Raw genomic sequence first — 15838 nt, 5'->3', positions numbered from 1 at the left:
GATGTAAAGGAACATATATATATATATATATATATATATTATAAATTATAACATTATATAATAATATTATAATTTAAGTGGACAAAATTCAGTGTCTTCACGCGATGACCTTCAAAACCGTTACGATGCGGCCGCAATTTAATACCATGGCTGCACTTGCCAGAATAATGATTGGCGTTGTGCAAGCTTGCCATTCTCTTGGTGTTATGCATCGTGAGCTCAAGCCTGAAAATTTCCTATTCGTTAACAAGGAAGAGGAGGCACCACTTAAAACAATCGACTTCAGGCTTTCAATGTTTTTCAAGCCAGGTATTACGCTAGTGGACACGTTTAGCCAGTTCACGGACTCATCATTTGCTTCATTTACATGGAGCCAGTCATCTTTATAATAGATTTCGATAAAATTTATTATGTCAATCTACTCTATTGTCTGGCACCTAATCCCTTTTCCTCTAGGTCATATATTCAATGAGGTGGTTGGAAGTCCCTATTATGTGGCTCCAGAAATGTTGCTGAAGCATTATGGTCCAGAATGTGATGTTTGGAGTGCTGGAGTGATCATTTATATTTTACTTTGCGGAGTTCCCCCATTCTGGGATGGTGAGTGTTTTGCTGCTTGGTGGTTCGTGCATCGGTAAATGCTTCCAGACACGGTTGAATTACGTCTCATTTATCGGCCCGGTTGTTTTATATCTTAGATACTGGTGACTAATATTGCAGTATTCTATTCTATTAACTACAAGAACATAATTTGTCCGGTTTATCTTAGAAATTCAATTTGAGACTACTTTATTGGCAGTTGTAGATTATAACCTAATATTGCTGGAGAATGACAAAAAGAGTAATATTGTATGGTTTACATTGTTCTGTTATATTAACTACAAGCTGGGAGGACATAACTTGTATGTCCCGGATATGCATCATCACAGGCGAAGTACACAGGTACTTCAAGAATATTAAAAGGTAAGAGAACATCAACCAAGGGATTTGGATGATAGTAGAAAATTTCATTTCAGTTACTTGAGAAGAATTGACATTCATATTTTGATTGGTGTTTCCTTTCTGCAACATCTGCCAAGGACTTTAAACACTTGGATTTATTACATGCTTTTTATTGTAAACCCCCCCCCCCCAAACCAAATTTTTTTTTAACATACTAGTAATTCTTGGAGTCCAATTATTTTGTCTACGTGAAAGCATTTTATCATTCTTCAAAAGAATTCAAGACAGACGTACTGCACAAGTATCACTTTACCGTAAAAGGATTATTTACCTTCATGTTTCTTGGAAGGTCACCCTTGGGTTCAGGAGGATGATCTTGCTCCGGATAAACCTCTCGATTCTGCTGTCCTGTCCCGTTTGAAGCAATTTTCTGCAATGAACAAGCTGAAGAAAATTGTCATCAGAGTTACCCAGATTCATGTTAACTATCCGAAGTGTCGTAACCGGTTTTCGCCCGGGCACGAAATATTTACTTGGCGGGAAAATTGATGTGAATAGATAGTTTTGAAAATAATTTGTGAGTCGCCATCGGCCTTTTGGGTCAGGTAGGTCGAATACCTAAAAATTATCTTTTAACAGAGTTTTTAAGAAAACATTAGCTAAAAGATGAACTGATCTGCGTTTTAACCAAAAATTCGTTCTTTTTAATAATAAAAAGGGATTCGTGGTCGGTTACGTTTAGGGAATGATTAACACCCCTATAACGCCCAAAATTGGTACTTTTTAATTATAAATTGTCTCTATTATTAGAAATTTAAAAATTCAAAATATATTTAATTTATAATTATGTTATTTCAAATTTTATTAATATAATTTTTAAGAAAATATATTAATTTATAAAAATATTTATTTATTTAGAAATATCAGAAAAGGACTTCTAGGTGCCTTAAGACAGTTCTTTTCTTAATATTAATAAATAAATGTTAATAAAACATTTATCTTAAAATAATTAAAATATATTAATATATGATTTATAAAAATAGGACATTTATTTATTTAAGAATATCAGAAAAGGACTTCTAGGTATTTTAAAACAGCTCTTTTCTTAGATATTAAAAAATAAATACATATCAAAATATGTTTATTTTAAAAGTAATTTATAAAATTAAATTTATAAATAGGATTTTTATTTAATAAACGAATAGAATAAATAAATAAATAAATAAATAAATATTATATAAATATGTTTATATAACTTAATAATAATAATAAAATAATCATGAAGATAATAATTTAAACATATATCAAACGTAATAATAAAATAAAATAATAATAATTAAAATGAAAGAAATTAAAAGTAATAATATTAAAAACTAATGGATCATATTCATAAATATATGAACTTAAAAATGTAAAAATAATAAAACTTATGGTTAAAATTAAGATTATATAAAATTTAATGATCAAATTATAAAATATAAATATTTAAGAGACATGGTTAGAATTATCATAAAATATAAATACTAGTAGTGTAATTAACCATTATTTATTTAATCAGTGATTAAAATAGAAATATTAAAATTAATAGGGACTAAATGTGATATTTGTCCTAAATATATTATTTAATACTGGTAAGGATTAAAACATAATAAAATAAAATTCGAAGACTGAATTAGAACATTCATAAGTTAGTTTTAGTGACTAAAATGAATAATTACAAAACTCGGATGGCTACGGAAGGGGTTTAGGCATACATGTAAATTACGCATATACCCCTTCCCAAAACGACGTCGTTCGGGAAGGGGTATAAATCCCCCAAACGGCTGGCCCGAAGGGCCAGCTCTCTCATTCTCATTTCTTCCTTCTCTCTCAACACTGAGAGAGAGCCAGAATCCTCTCGCCTCTCTCTTCAATCCTCCAAACGGAGGTTGGCCGGCCACCGGCTGATAGCCATACTCCGGCACCGACACCACCGCCGGAATATGCAAAAAATACCCTAATCTTAAAGATCTACTTGCTACGAACCCGAATCTAGCCTCATTTTATCCTAAAAACCCTTAGATTTTCTTAAATCTAAGAAAATACCTTCGGTATTTTCGGTTCTCCGGCAAGATGAGAAGGCTCCGATGATCGCGTCTCTATTGGTAAGCTTTTCTCCTTTTTCTTTCTTTCTGTTTTATGGATTTTGATGGTTATTGTGTTATTTTCCTCTGACTTCTTGGTTGATGTTCGTATCTCTCTTTTTTTTCTTGCTCTCTGTGGTTGTGTGTGGTTACTGCTTTGCTTGCCCTTTCTTCGTTTCTGTCCCTTCTCTCTCTTTGCAGGTTCAGTGGTGCCTTTTATAGCCACCACAGTGTACTCCTCGGACCGGTCCCATGGGTAGCATCTTTGGTGAGTCACCAAGCTATGGCGGTGACTCACCATAGAGCACTGATTTGGTGAGGCAGCTGGCTTCTGGAAAGCTCGACGAGGCCGGCGTCGTGGAAGCAGCAGCGTCGGCAGCAACTGGTTGGACCATCTGGCATCAGAGAGTCGGTCGTCAGGTTGGCTTAGGGGTGGCACCGCATGGTCCTAGGGTTATGATAACCCTAGGGTTTCTTGCTGGAGCATCTGGGGACCGTTGGATCAAGGCCAGATCCAACGGCTGTGAGCTGAGACGGCTGACTGCTGGAAAAGGATGAAACCCTAATTGGGTTTAGGGTTCTACTTTGGGCCATCCGGATTGGGTCTCCACTTGGGCCTGAATAGGGTTCCCGAGTCTTGGGCCTTCCGGTACTGATTGTAATATATTTGGGCTTGTAATTATTTTTATTTAATATATATATATATATATATAATAATAATAATAAAAAGTATACTGAAAAATTAATGTCTACAGCTGCCCCTCTTTGCTCATTCTTGTGTTAACAAGAATAGAGCAAAGATGAAAAAGACAATAATTTTTCATTCGGCTTATTTTAAGTAATATAGAAATGTGGAAAACATTATTCCCAGAGGTCTTATGAATGACCCTGAGGGTTTAAAAACATCAAAAAGCTCCCAAAGGCTTTTTGAAAACATCATGCACTGCAGGACTTACAGATGACCCTGAGGGTTTAAAAACATCAAAAAGCTCCCGAAGGCTTTTTGGAAACATCATGCACTGCAGGACTTACAGATGACCCTGAGGGTTTGAAAACATCAAAAAGCTCCCGAAGGCTTTTTGGAAACATCATGCACTGCAGGACTTACAGATGACCCTAAGGCTTTAAAACATCAAAAAGATCCCGAAGGCTTTTTGGAAACATCATGCATTGAAGGTCTTACAGATGACCCTAAGTCTTTAAAACATCAAAAAGATCCCGAAGGCTTTTTTGGAAACATCATGCACTGAAGGACTTACAGATGACCCTAAGGTTTTGAAAACATCAAAAAGATCCCGAAGGCTTTTTGGAAACATCATGCACTGAAGGACTTACAGATGACCCTAAGGCTTTGAAAACATCAAAAGATCCCGAAGGCTTTTTGGAAACATCATGCACTGAAGGACTTACAGATGACCCTAAGGTTTTGAAAACATCAAAAAGATCCCGAAGGCTTTTTGGAAACATCATGCACTGAAGGACTTACAGATGACCCTAAGGTTTTGAAAACATCAAAAAGATCCCGAAGGCTTTTTGGAAACATCATGCACTGAAGGACTTACAGATGACCCTAAGGCTTTGGAAACATCAAAAAGATCCCGAAGGCTTTTTGGAAACATCATGCACTGAAGGACTTACAGATGTGGGAAATAGTTTATTAAGTAAAAAAACTAAGGAAATCGTTTTCTTACTTTTCAACAATTTCATTTTTAGAAAAGATTGAATGAGAAACTATGTAAATTGTTTTCTCATTATGTTTCAAAATAACATATTGATTGGGTAACATGCCCCAATCTCAAGATAATTTTCATTCTTGTGGATTGCATCTATCACTTCTTCAAATGTTTGCATGATTCCTGTATTTGCGGTTTTGAATACCTTCTTCTTGTAAGGTATTTCTTACCATGAATCTTCTTGTTCTTCCGAAGATCTGTAAAACTTCATGTTTGAATGCACTCAGATGTATCAATGTAATGCATTGTCTATTGTATAAATGATATTCTTATGCATAAATGTTGATGCAATCTTCATTTGACTTTAAAGTGGTGAACTTGGTCTTCCTCTAGTTCATCATTTATTGCCAGGGTTACCTCTGGATATCAATGTAGCAACTTATGCTATCAAGCTTGCATTTCTGCAGAATCATCTGATCAACTTGTATCTTTGCTGTCTTCTTTGCTTCATGAAGGTCTCAGAAGAAATGTTTCATTTGTGGAACTCTTGCCGTAGTCAGAACTATGACCTTGATGTCCCATTTTGTCTTGGATAAAACCAATTTTCTTTGCTTGGACTTGTGTAAAAATCCAATAAAGCTTTCATCTTTGAAAAGAGAATCTATCATCTTTAAAAAAAGAATCTATCATCTTTGAAGAGTGTAGATGTAGATATGCCTGACTCAGCAGGGATTAATTAGGAGAGTAGAGTCTGTTCTAATTTAACTCTTGAAACATCACAGGGAAGATTTATTCCAATTCCTTTCATGTCTCCACATATAATCAGATCTCGAATAAGGCAACTTGGACCAATATCATGTCGAGATGCTTAACAACAACCTGTATTTCAACCTTAGTTGACCCCATTAGTTTCTTGTTTAAAATTTCAGCTCTCCTTGGAAAGAAATCTTCATTATATCTCAGTTCTAATCTTGGGGTTGAAGAAGAAAAACTTCATCTTGGATCAATAAATGGAAACCGTATGATTGCAACATTGGTTCAGCACCATAATCACTGGTTCGTAAAACATTTGACAATACATTCATCTTTTCCTGTGGTTTCTGCTCGGATTATTGGTCAAGGAAGCATTTGACAACACATTCATCCTTTTCTGTGGCTTCTGCCTATATTTCTCAATCATTGAAGCTCTTTGCCTATTGTTCAAAGCTTTTGTATGATGTCACAAGACCATTTGAGAACAAAACTCAATGGGGATACAAGTGATATGTTGGTATGACCAAAAAGTTGGTCAAATTCACAAAATGTGCTGGTGTTGAATTGAATAGGAAATACCAACTGATCTTGATATCATCTCTGGCAAAGGCAAATGTAATACTGATTATGTTTTCTTCTATAACTGAGTGTTATAGAAAGTAGAAACACTTCAGCTATAGGATCCATGTACAGAACTATATATGTAGAATTCTTGCTGCTGGTGATGAAACACACATGATAAAACCCCAAAATAAATAAAAATTCAGTTCAGCCTGGCTTGGAAATGATAACCCTAGTAACAGCGGGAATGGGTAATATGTGTAAGTCGAGCTTCTCTCTTCAATGTCATCAAGTAAACAAAAACTGATGTGAAAAACAACTTCGTAATCTCAACAGTATGGTTGAAACTAACTGCTAGGATTCTGAAAGAAATATTTTCAATCATCACTGATACAGAGAATGCAAAATTCAAAGCTGAGATCTTGAGGAACTGAACCCTGGATTGAGTAGTCCCCTGGGGATCATTTTTATTCATGCAACTGTGATGTAGCTTAACAAAGATCGCGCTATCATATGACACATGGTTTTAAGAAGATTGGTATTTGAAACCATACTTGCTGAATAAATATTTGTTCAACAACAGGACCCTAATGCAACTGCCTGATGAACGAAGCAATTATGTGTAGTCAGCTCAACTGTCACTGTTTCATCATTTTCATTCTTCATATCTTTATGTCTCATTAGAAATATTTGTTCAAGTCAATGATCTCGACACAGGATGATATGGGCCTTCAGCATGCTCCAACATTGGCTAATACAAGTGTCCAAAATGCATCAACAGTCCTGATTCTGATTGAAAGGGGTTTTCAGCATGCCACAACATTCGCTTCTTGTTAATTTGAGCCTTTAAAATGCCCCACATGGATCTGTCTGAAAGAACCTTTAAAATGCCTCAACATTTGCTGATACAGATGTTAAAAGTGTGCTCAACATTACTTCTTGTTGAGATGAGCCTCCAAGAATGCCCAAATATTCATATTGTTGTGAGCCTTCAAAATGCCCCAATATTCTATTTCTGTTTGAAATGGGCTTTCAAGCTGCCTCAATATTCTGCTTCTGATTCACTCTCAATGTCTGTTTAACTGAAATGTCATGATCCCCACGATGTCCAATTTTAACAATGAACTATTGTAGGTACTTGTGGCTTTATTCATGCCCCAAATCTGTTTATGTTGAATACTCTCATTCTGGTGTCACTAAACAGTAATATTATCAAGTAACTGGAGAAATTCTCTTCATATTGTCACAAACTTAAGAATTACTCAATCATTCTGACAGAAACGTCTGAAATATGTGTCTTCTGAATGAGGTGACCATTTTCTGTATCTGGAGGGATTTAGTCGGACAGATCAGTAAAAATAGCTTGGTAATCCGTTACAGGCTGACACAGTGGCTTATCATCTTTCAGTGAAAGCCATCTCTGAAATATAATTTTCTGTGGGAGAGAAACCAATTTACGCGAACAGTAATCTGATGCAATAGCAAGACTACATATACAGTGGTACAGGCTCATAAAAAATCCACACCCATGCAACATGTTGATTCTGATAACAACTCATCTGATTATGAAGCGATCTTTCAGGATGATTTCACAGATATTGATAGTTCTTCTGATATCGAGGAAATCCTGAATTCTTATTCTGATGAGGAGAATAAACTGTTATACTTGACAAAAATAGGATATTCAGAGGTTGAGGCTTCAATAGCCATGGAGAGATGTGGTTCAAATTCATCAATTGCAGAATTGACAGATTTTATATGTGCTGATCAAATGGCTAAAGTTACTGAAGCATTTCTTCCAGTAGAAGGTAGGAATTCATTATGCAATGACCCCAATTACAAGAAAAGACGACATTCAAGCTATGATTTTTGGAAAGGGAAGAAGCAGAGGAAGCTTGAAAAGAAGCTTCTTAATGAAGACAATTATGCAGTTCATCTTTCAATTCCAATGATTGGTTTTGGGGTTCCTATCGAACCAGATCAGATAACTCAAAGAACACTTCCAGAAGATGTTATTGGGTCTCCTTATTTCTACTATGAGCAAATTCATATTTCAAATCTAATGATTGGTTTTGAGGTTCATACCAAACCAGATCAGATAACTCAAAGAACACTTCCAGAAGATGCTATTGGGTCTTCTTATTTCTACTATGAGAACGTGGAACTTGCTCTAGTTAATGTTTGGACTGTAATATCACATTACTTATTCGATATAGAGCCAGAATTTGTAGATTCGAAGCATTTTCATGCTACTACACTGAAAAGGGTTATATTCATAATTCTGCCAATTAAGAACAGATTTTCTCCTATTTTGTTTTCTCCACGCACTATACATGATGCTTTTCCATTGACAACAAACTGGTGACCTTCCTGGGATAAAGTTGAACTGTTTACAAACATGTATAGGAAGTGCCAAATTGACATAAAAGATCTGTAAGGCTCTTGAAGCTTATGACGATGAGTCACCTTCGAATGTCCAGAAGTATGTTCTTGATGAGTATTGAAAATGGAAATCTGGTATGGGTTGGAAGATATAAAATTGTTCCACTTGAACCTGATGAGGTGGAAATGCTTCTAGGTTTCCCTAAAAACCATACACGAGGATCTGTATAGAGACATGTTCCATGGTGGTATCAATGTCATGTCTCTTTTCTCTGGGATCAATGATGCAGAAGTTATCTTTTACTGTCTTGGCATACTTTTGAAAACAGATGTACAAGAACTGAATGATGATCGGTTGGAGCAATTTATGAGTAGTTTTGTCGAATTCGACCTTGTTGTCAGTGGCATCCAGCGTAACAACCTTATTGGAAGAAATAAACATCATCAGGATGAACTAGAAGATTTTTGTTGCTGCATTTTCTTGCAATGACTGCTACAACGATTGTCTCTTTTGCTACTCCAAGATATATCATACTCTTACTGAACCATGGAAAAGTTTAATTGACGGTAAAACTGATTATCTTCAACTTTTGGAATTATGTAACCAATGTTACCCTATATAAAAGGCCTATAAGGATAGATTCTGTTCCAATGTCTTGTTCTGTGCCATAAATCCTCAAATTCAAATTCAACAATCTTCTGAAGGACATAATGGATATAATCTTGTCAAGAAAATGATTGGCATAGAAGAAATATCAATGATGTATCAAGACTTGAGCTAGCATCACGGTATAACCAGAGTGCAGGTAGTGACTTGTTCATGGCTCTATGATGTAATCTTCTAGAGAACATGAATTGATGGTTGGGGAAAATAATCTGTCTGGTGATGCTTATCGCCCTCAGCATGAGATAAACGATAATCTTTCTTGATGAGCTGATAATAATGTCATAGGGGAGTGTCACAAGTTCAATTCTCTAGACTTTCTGGCTTCTTGGACCACTTGCCTTCAAAAATGTGAAGTGCTTCATTATTCTGGCCTCGTTCATTCTTTTTCTACAACAGAGGTAGAATAAGCAACAATTACTTCAAGGACCTTCCTCATTTGAGACTGTCATGTTTGAAAATGTTTTTCTCCTTTCTTTATTGAAGAATGAAAGAATTTTGCAAAGTAATGCCCTTCTCAGGTTCACAATAGAATCAAATCATAAACAATGAGTTTAATGAATATCAAATAAATCAACTACATTTTTAAATCATTCAAAAATCATAGTCCTATGGCAAGTGTCAAAATTATTGACTGATTTGAGGTGTAGGTTGATTTTGGTAAAGTAGGGTCTCTCAGGTTAATCAAGCATGTTGCTTTGGGCTTCCACTAACTTGAAGAAATGGTTGTTATGCTCATCTTGTAGAGATACTTCTTGATTTCCCGATTCTTAGGAACGTCTTCGGGATTTGTGGTGCCTCATTAAGAGTTTAAGATCGTCTCTTATGTCATTTTTGCACCATTCATTATTCGAGCCGCCTTTTAGGTTTTCAACTCAAATCCTCCTTTGGTTCTAAGATGTTTATTTAAAAATTTACATCTTGAACCCCCCCTTTATCATTTTTCATATCATGCATTAAAGATTTTAAAAACCAATTTTTGCAAATAAAAATCAATCTTGAGAGGCGGAATGAATTCTGAAGATACTCTCTTTATATGCTTTCAATCTTGCTTTGCTTGACTTGGATCTACCTTGCTGGGGATTTTTCCATCATCTGGATCCCTCTAGACTGCCAAATTTTGGGTTCATTTCAATATTCTCATATCTTCATCATTTCTTGCTCTTCTTGTTGAATATGAATCATCGAATTAATTGTACTTGATCCATCTTGTAACTTGAGGTTCCATGAGTCACCTATCTTGATTTTTTTTTCTTTTTTTGATCTTTCTTTGATGTCTTTGCTGGAGGAGTATAAGACTTCAATTGCTTTGAACACCTCCTTTTCCTTTTGTCCTTTTTCTTCTTCAAGCATAATATCTCTTGACAAATCCGAGTTTATTTGATTTCTCAGAACTTTCCCATCCATTTTTGCCAAGATCAACACTTCTCCGTAAAAGGTCTTTTGTTGTTGTTGTTTTTTTTTTACTGGATAGGTCCCTTCCCAATTAGACATTAATTTCCCATGGAAATCTTTATGTACAAGCTGTCGTAACCGGTTTTCGCCCGGGCACGAAATATTTACTTGGCGGGAAAATTGATGTGAATAGATAGTTTTGAAAATAATTTGGGAGTCGCCATCGGCCTTTTGGGTCAGGTAGGTCGAATACCTAAAAATTATCTTTTAACAGAGTTTTTAAGAAAACATTAGCTAAAAGATGAACTGATCTGCGTTTTAACCAAAAATTCGTTCTTTTTAATAATAAAAAGGGATTCGTGGTCGGTTACGTTTAGGGAATGATTAACACCCCTACAACGCCCAAAATTGGTACTTTTTAATTATAAATTGTCTCTATTATTAGAAATTTAAAAATTCAAAATATATTTAATTTATAATTATGTTATTTCAAATTTTATTAATATAATTTTTAAGAAAATATATTAATTTATAAAAATATTTATTTATTTAGAAATATCAGAAAAGGACTTCTAGGTGCCTTAAGACAGTTCTTTTCTTAATATTAATAAATAAATGTTAATAAAACATTTATCATAAAATAATTAAAATATATTAATATATGATTTATAAAAATAGGACATTTATTTATTTAAGAATATCAGAAAAGGACTTCTAGGTATTTTAAGACAGCTCTTTTCTTAGATATTAAAAAATAAATACATATCAAAATATGTTTATTTTTAAAAGTAATTTATAAAATTAAATTTATAAATAGGATTTTTATTTAATAAACGAATAGAATAAATAAATAAATATTATATAAATATGTTTATATAACTTAATAATAATAATAAAATAATCATGAAGATAATAATTTAAACATATATCAAACGTAATAATAAAATAAAATAATAATAATTAAAATGAAAGAAATTAAAAGTAATAATATTAAAAACTAATGGATCATATTCATAAATATATGAACTTAAAAATGTAAAAATAATAAAACTTATGGTTAAAATTAAGATGCACAAATATCTCCTTCTTCTTGAACAGTCTCTATCATCATCTTTTTCTTCTCCGAATGGAAATTGGGCTTATATCCAGAACAACTTTCTTTGGTGATGACAATTTTGTCTTGATTCTGAATGCATTTTGCAGCTATGATTGGAGTAGTATTCAGTAGACTCCTTAATTTGTCTCCTGCCTCACTTGTCTTCAGAAGATTTGATACAGTTGTTTCAGTTTCTTCAGAGTTACATCTTTCCCATTCATTCTTAAACCTGTGGGCCAGTCTCGAATTACCTCTTCTTTCAGTTCTTTCTCATTTTCAAGCATCAGAGAAGTATCAAGAGTTGAATATGTCATACATACTTCGTATTCCTCAGTTTTGCCTTTTTTCTTTTCAATATCTTCTGCTGTATGATCTTCATTTGCCTTGACCCTGTTATCTTCATCTTGGGTTTGAATCTCAACTGTTTGATCAAAATGGATTGACTGTTAACATCCACTTTTATAATTTTATAAACCAAAAGGTCTTGAACTTGTCGTTTGAAGTTACCGCAATTCTCAATGGAGTGCCCTCGGGCTCCAGCATGATAGTCACAAAAGACTTTCTCATTATACCATCTTGGATAAGGAGACAAAGGTTTATCCTGACATGGGCCAATAAGATGGGCTTTGAGTAACTCAGAATATAACTTGCTGCATGAAACTGAAGGAAACTTGGGTAGAATTTCTCTTGACATCACTGTCTCATTATAACTGTTTACTTTGCTTTCTTTAGCTTTCTTCAATGGCACTGAAACTTCTTCCATGCTCCTCTTCAACTTGATCTTTGTCGCATTTTCTGGGGTTATACCCGACTTTTGGTGGCTTATTGGATTTCCACATTCCCTGACAAAATTCTGGTCATTTATTTTCATTGTATCAGCTACATCCTTCATAATTCCATTCAAATCTTTCACAACAGGATCCTCTAAGGGTTTCTCTCCATGAATCACAATATTCATCAGGTCTATCAGTTTGGTCATTTGTTCCTTTGAATCATCCTGAAACTTTTTTGCCTGATCAGTCATTTCTTGTTGAGTCTTGATAAGTTGCTCTTGCAGTTTCTCAATTCTACCAACCCTTGCTAAAATCTCATTCATGGTTCTTTCTCTCTTTAGGAAGATCAAGTTAGATCCACTTTGATTTCAAAAGTTCTGTCATGGAATCCTCCACGAATTATTCCCAGGTTTTCATGATTAAATGCATGTAAAACAACTTGAAACAAAATGCAATTATGTAAAGATGCAAATGCAAAAAATGAAAATATGAATATGAACGTAAAATGCAAATATGAAAAAATGCAAATATAAAAGTGTGAATGTAACCATAAAAATGTAAATTGTGCAATACAAAAGCAAACATAAAAGTATAAATGCAAAATGAAAAATGCAAGGATACAAAATGCAAATGTATGTATGAAAAGGTGTTACTCAAGAGTGATCATCTTAGAACAGATTTCATTGAACACAAAATTTTCGTTTTATCAAACAAAACTTTACATATAGGGATATCTTTCACTTCTAACTTCTCCAAAGTCTAGTTAGTTTCCATTCATGCTCAAAAGTTGAATCTTCAGCCTGCTTCATCTCCTTGTAAAGTCAGCTAAATCTATCATTTAAGAACCATATTGCTTGTCTGGACTGCAACTTCTTCCATGACATTCTCTTTCATCTTCTGTGTCACTTCTCGGAGTTGCTCATTTTCCTTTGTAAGAGAACCTTTCTGTTCAAGAAGTTCTTGAACAAGATCTTCATATAAATTACAGTTCTTTTTCAGCTTAGTGACCCCTATTATCCACTCTTTGGGGTACTTCCTAGGCCAGCATTTTGAAAGGCTTGACTGATCTTCTGAAAATCTTCATGCATGGTTTTCATTTATGTGCTCAATTTCTTGCTTTGGTCGTTCAAGTCCTTCAAATAACATGCTTGAGCTTCATAAAAATCTCCACTACTCTGAATGCCCTGACTGATGCTCTTACCATAGATTGCTTTTGGTATCAATCTGGTACGATCTTTGTGTAATACTTTTGGTATTAATATAACTGGTTCTCTGTATACAGAACTTCCCTCGATCCTCGTAGTTTCCTCAGGATGTCTTTCCTTGGCCGCATCATATTTTGTTTGATCATAAAACTTTTTGTCCATTTACAATTTCTTTCCAATTTGATGAACAGTCTTTCAAGTCAACACCTTTTAGTCATGCCATGATCATACAATGTAAACAAAAGAAAACAAATAAAAGCAAAACAAAATGTATGAAAAAATGAGAAAGGAAAAATAAATTAGTTAGTACCAAGAAAAGATTTTATCTATCCAGGTATAAATCCTAACCTCATGCTTTCTAGTTCCATGCATTGTTTGGAAAATTAACCTAACCGCATGATTACTAGTTCGCAGGCATTTATTCAGAAAAAATAATAAATAAATAAATTAAAAGCTAAAGCTTATTTCTCCTTTGTGTACACCTAAGGACAGAGGTTCATACTGTCTTAGATCAGGATAAGTTCTAAGGTTTATTATATGCAGGGTTTTAGTTCTAGGAGTAAAGGTACTCGAACTGTCCTTGTTGATGCCCCCTTGGGCTATCAAACCCTCAATCCTAATCCATTACAGACTTAAGCGGATCGAGTTCAATTCGAGGGGATACATTTCTCTATGACTAACACGGAGAATAAATTCTCACGAAGACATAGAGCATATAAACCCCGAAAGTTACTTGCTAGGTCTGACACGGAGAATAAATTCTCACGAAGACGTCGCTTTCACTCCCACTTAAAAGGGACAAACTCAATTATAGAGCTTTATGTTATGCAATGCAAGTGTTGTGTGTGAGGAGAAATGTTCAAACCTCTAACAAATAAATAATAAAATTTAATATTTGAAAATAAAGCATTAAATAACATATAAATATTATGAAAATAATAAGTATATATATAAAAATTTTGAAAAGAAAGAATTAAAAATTAAATATATGAATTTTTAATTTTCTAATTGATAGAGACAATTAATAATTGGTTTTAAAGTTTGACCAGTGTCCCCAGCGGAGTCGCCAAGCTGTCGTAACCGGTTTTCGCCCGGGCACGAAATATTTACTTGGCGGGAAAATTGATGTGAATAGATAGTTTTGAAAATAATTTGGGAGTCGCCATCGGCCTTTTGGGTCAGGTAGGTCGAATACCTAAAAATTATCTTTTAACAGAGTTTTTAAGAAAACATTAGCTAAAAGATGAACTGATCTGCGTTTTAACCAAAAATTTGTTCTTTTTAATAATAAAAAGGGATTTGTGGTCGGTTACGTTTAGGGAAGGATTAACACCCCTACAACGCCCAAAATTGGTACTTTTTAATTATAAATTGTCTCTATTATTAGAAATTTAAAAATTCAAAATATATTTAATTTATAATTATGTTATTTCAAATTTTATTAATATAATTTTTAAGAAAATATATTAATTTATAAAAATATTTATTTATTTAGAAATATCAGAAAAGGACTTCTAGGTGCCTTAAGATAGTTCTTTTCTTAATATTAATAAATAAATGTTAATAAAACATTTATCTTAAAATAATTAAAATATATTAAAATATGATTTATAAAAATAGGACATTTATTTATTTAAGAATATCAGAAAAGGACTTCTAGGTATTTTAAGACAGCTCTTTTCTTAGATATTAAAAAATAAATACATATCAAAATATGTTTATTTTTAAAAGTAATTTATAAAATTAAATTTATAAATAGGATTTTTATTTAATAAACGAATAGAATAAATAAATAAATAAATATTATATAAATATGTTTATATAACTTAATAATAATAATAATAAAATAATCATGAAGATAATAATTTAAACATATATCAAACGTAATAATAAAATAAAATAATAATAATTAAAATGAAAGAATTAAAAGTAATAATATTAAAAACTAATGGATCATATTCATAAATATATGAACTTAAAAATGTAAAAATAATAAAACTTATGGTTAAAATTAAGATTATATAAAATTTAAATATTTAAGAGACATGGTTAGAATTATCATAAAATATAAATACTAGTAGTGTAATTAACCATTATTTATTTAATCAGTGATTAAAATAGAAATATTAAAATTAATAGGGACTAAATGTGATATTTGTCCTAAATATATTATTTAATACTGGTAAGGATTAAAACATAATAAAATAAAATTCGAAGACTGAATTAGAACATTCAGAAGTTAGTTTTAGTGACTAAAATGAATAATTACAA

At 33.0% G+C, this 15838-nt stretch overlaps 1 protein-coding gene across 1 annotated transcript in view; it reads left to right on the top strand.

Annotated features, from left to right (window-relative positions):
- Positions 1-15838, top strand: part of LOC120214576 (calcium-dependent protein kinase 20-like) — a 47384-nt gene that overhangs the window by 29214 nt on the left and 2332 nt on the right. Inside the window, exons 3-6 of the mRNA XM_039212442.1 lie at positions 164-309; positions 457-600; positions 800-942; positions 1264-1407. Of these exons, the coding sequence (XP_039068373.1) occupies positions 164-309; positions 457-600; positions 800-942; positions 1264-1407 (577 nt within the window). The remainder of the gene's footprint in view (positions 1-163; positions 310-456; positions 601-799; positions 943-1263; positions 1408-15838) is intronic.

The sequence above is a fragment of the Hibiscus syriacus genome, unplaced genomic scaffold (assembly GCF_006381635.1).
Source record: "Hibiscus syriacus cultivar Baekdansim isolate YM2019G1 unplaced genomic scaffold, ASM638163v2 tig00110065_pilon, whole genome shotgun sequence".
NCBI classification, from domain to species: domain Eukaryota; kingdom Viridiplantae; phylum Streptophyta; class Magnoliopsida; order Malvales; family Malvaceae; genus Hibiscus; species Hibiscus syriacus.
Note: the sequence above shows the minus strand (reverse complement) of the source record. Positions and strands in the feature narration are given on the sequence as shown.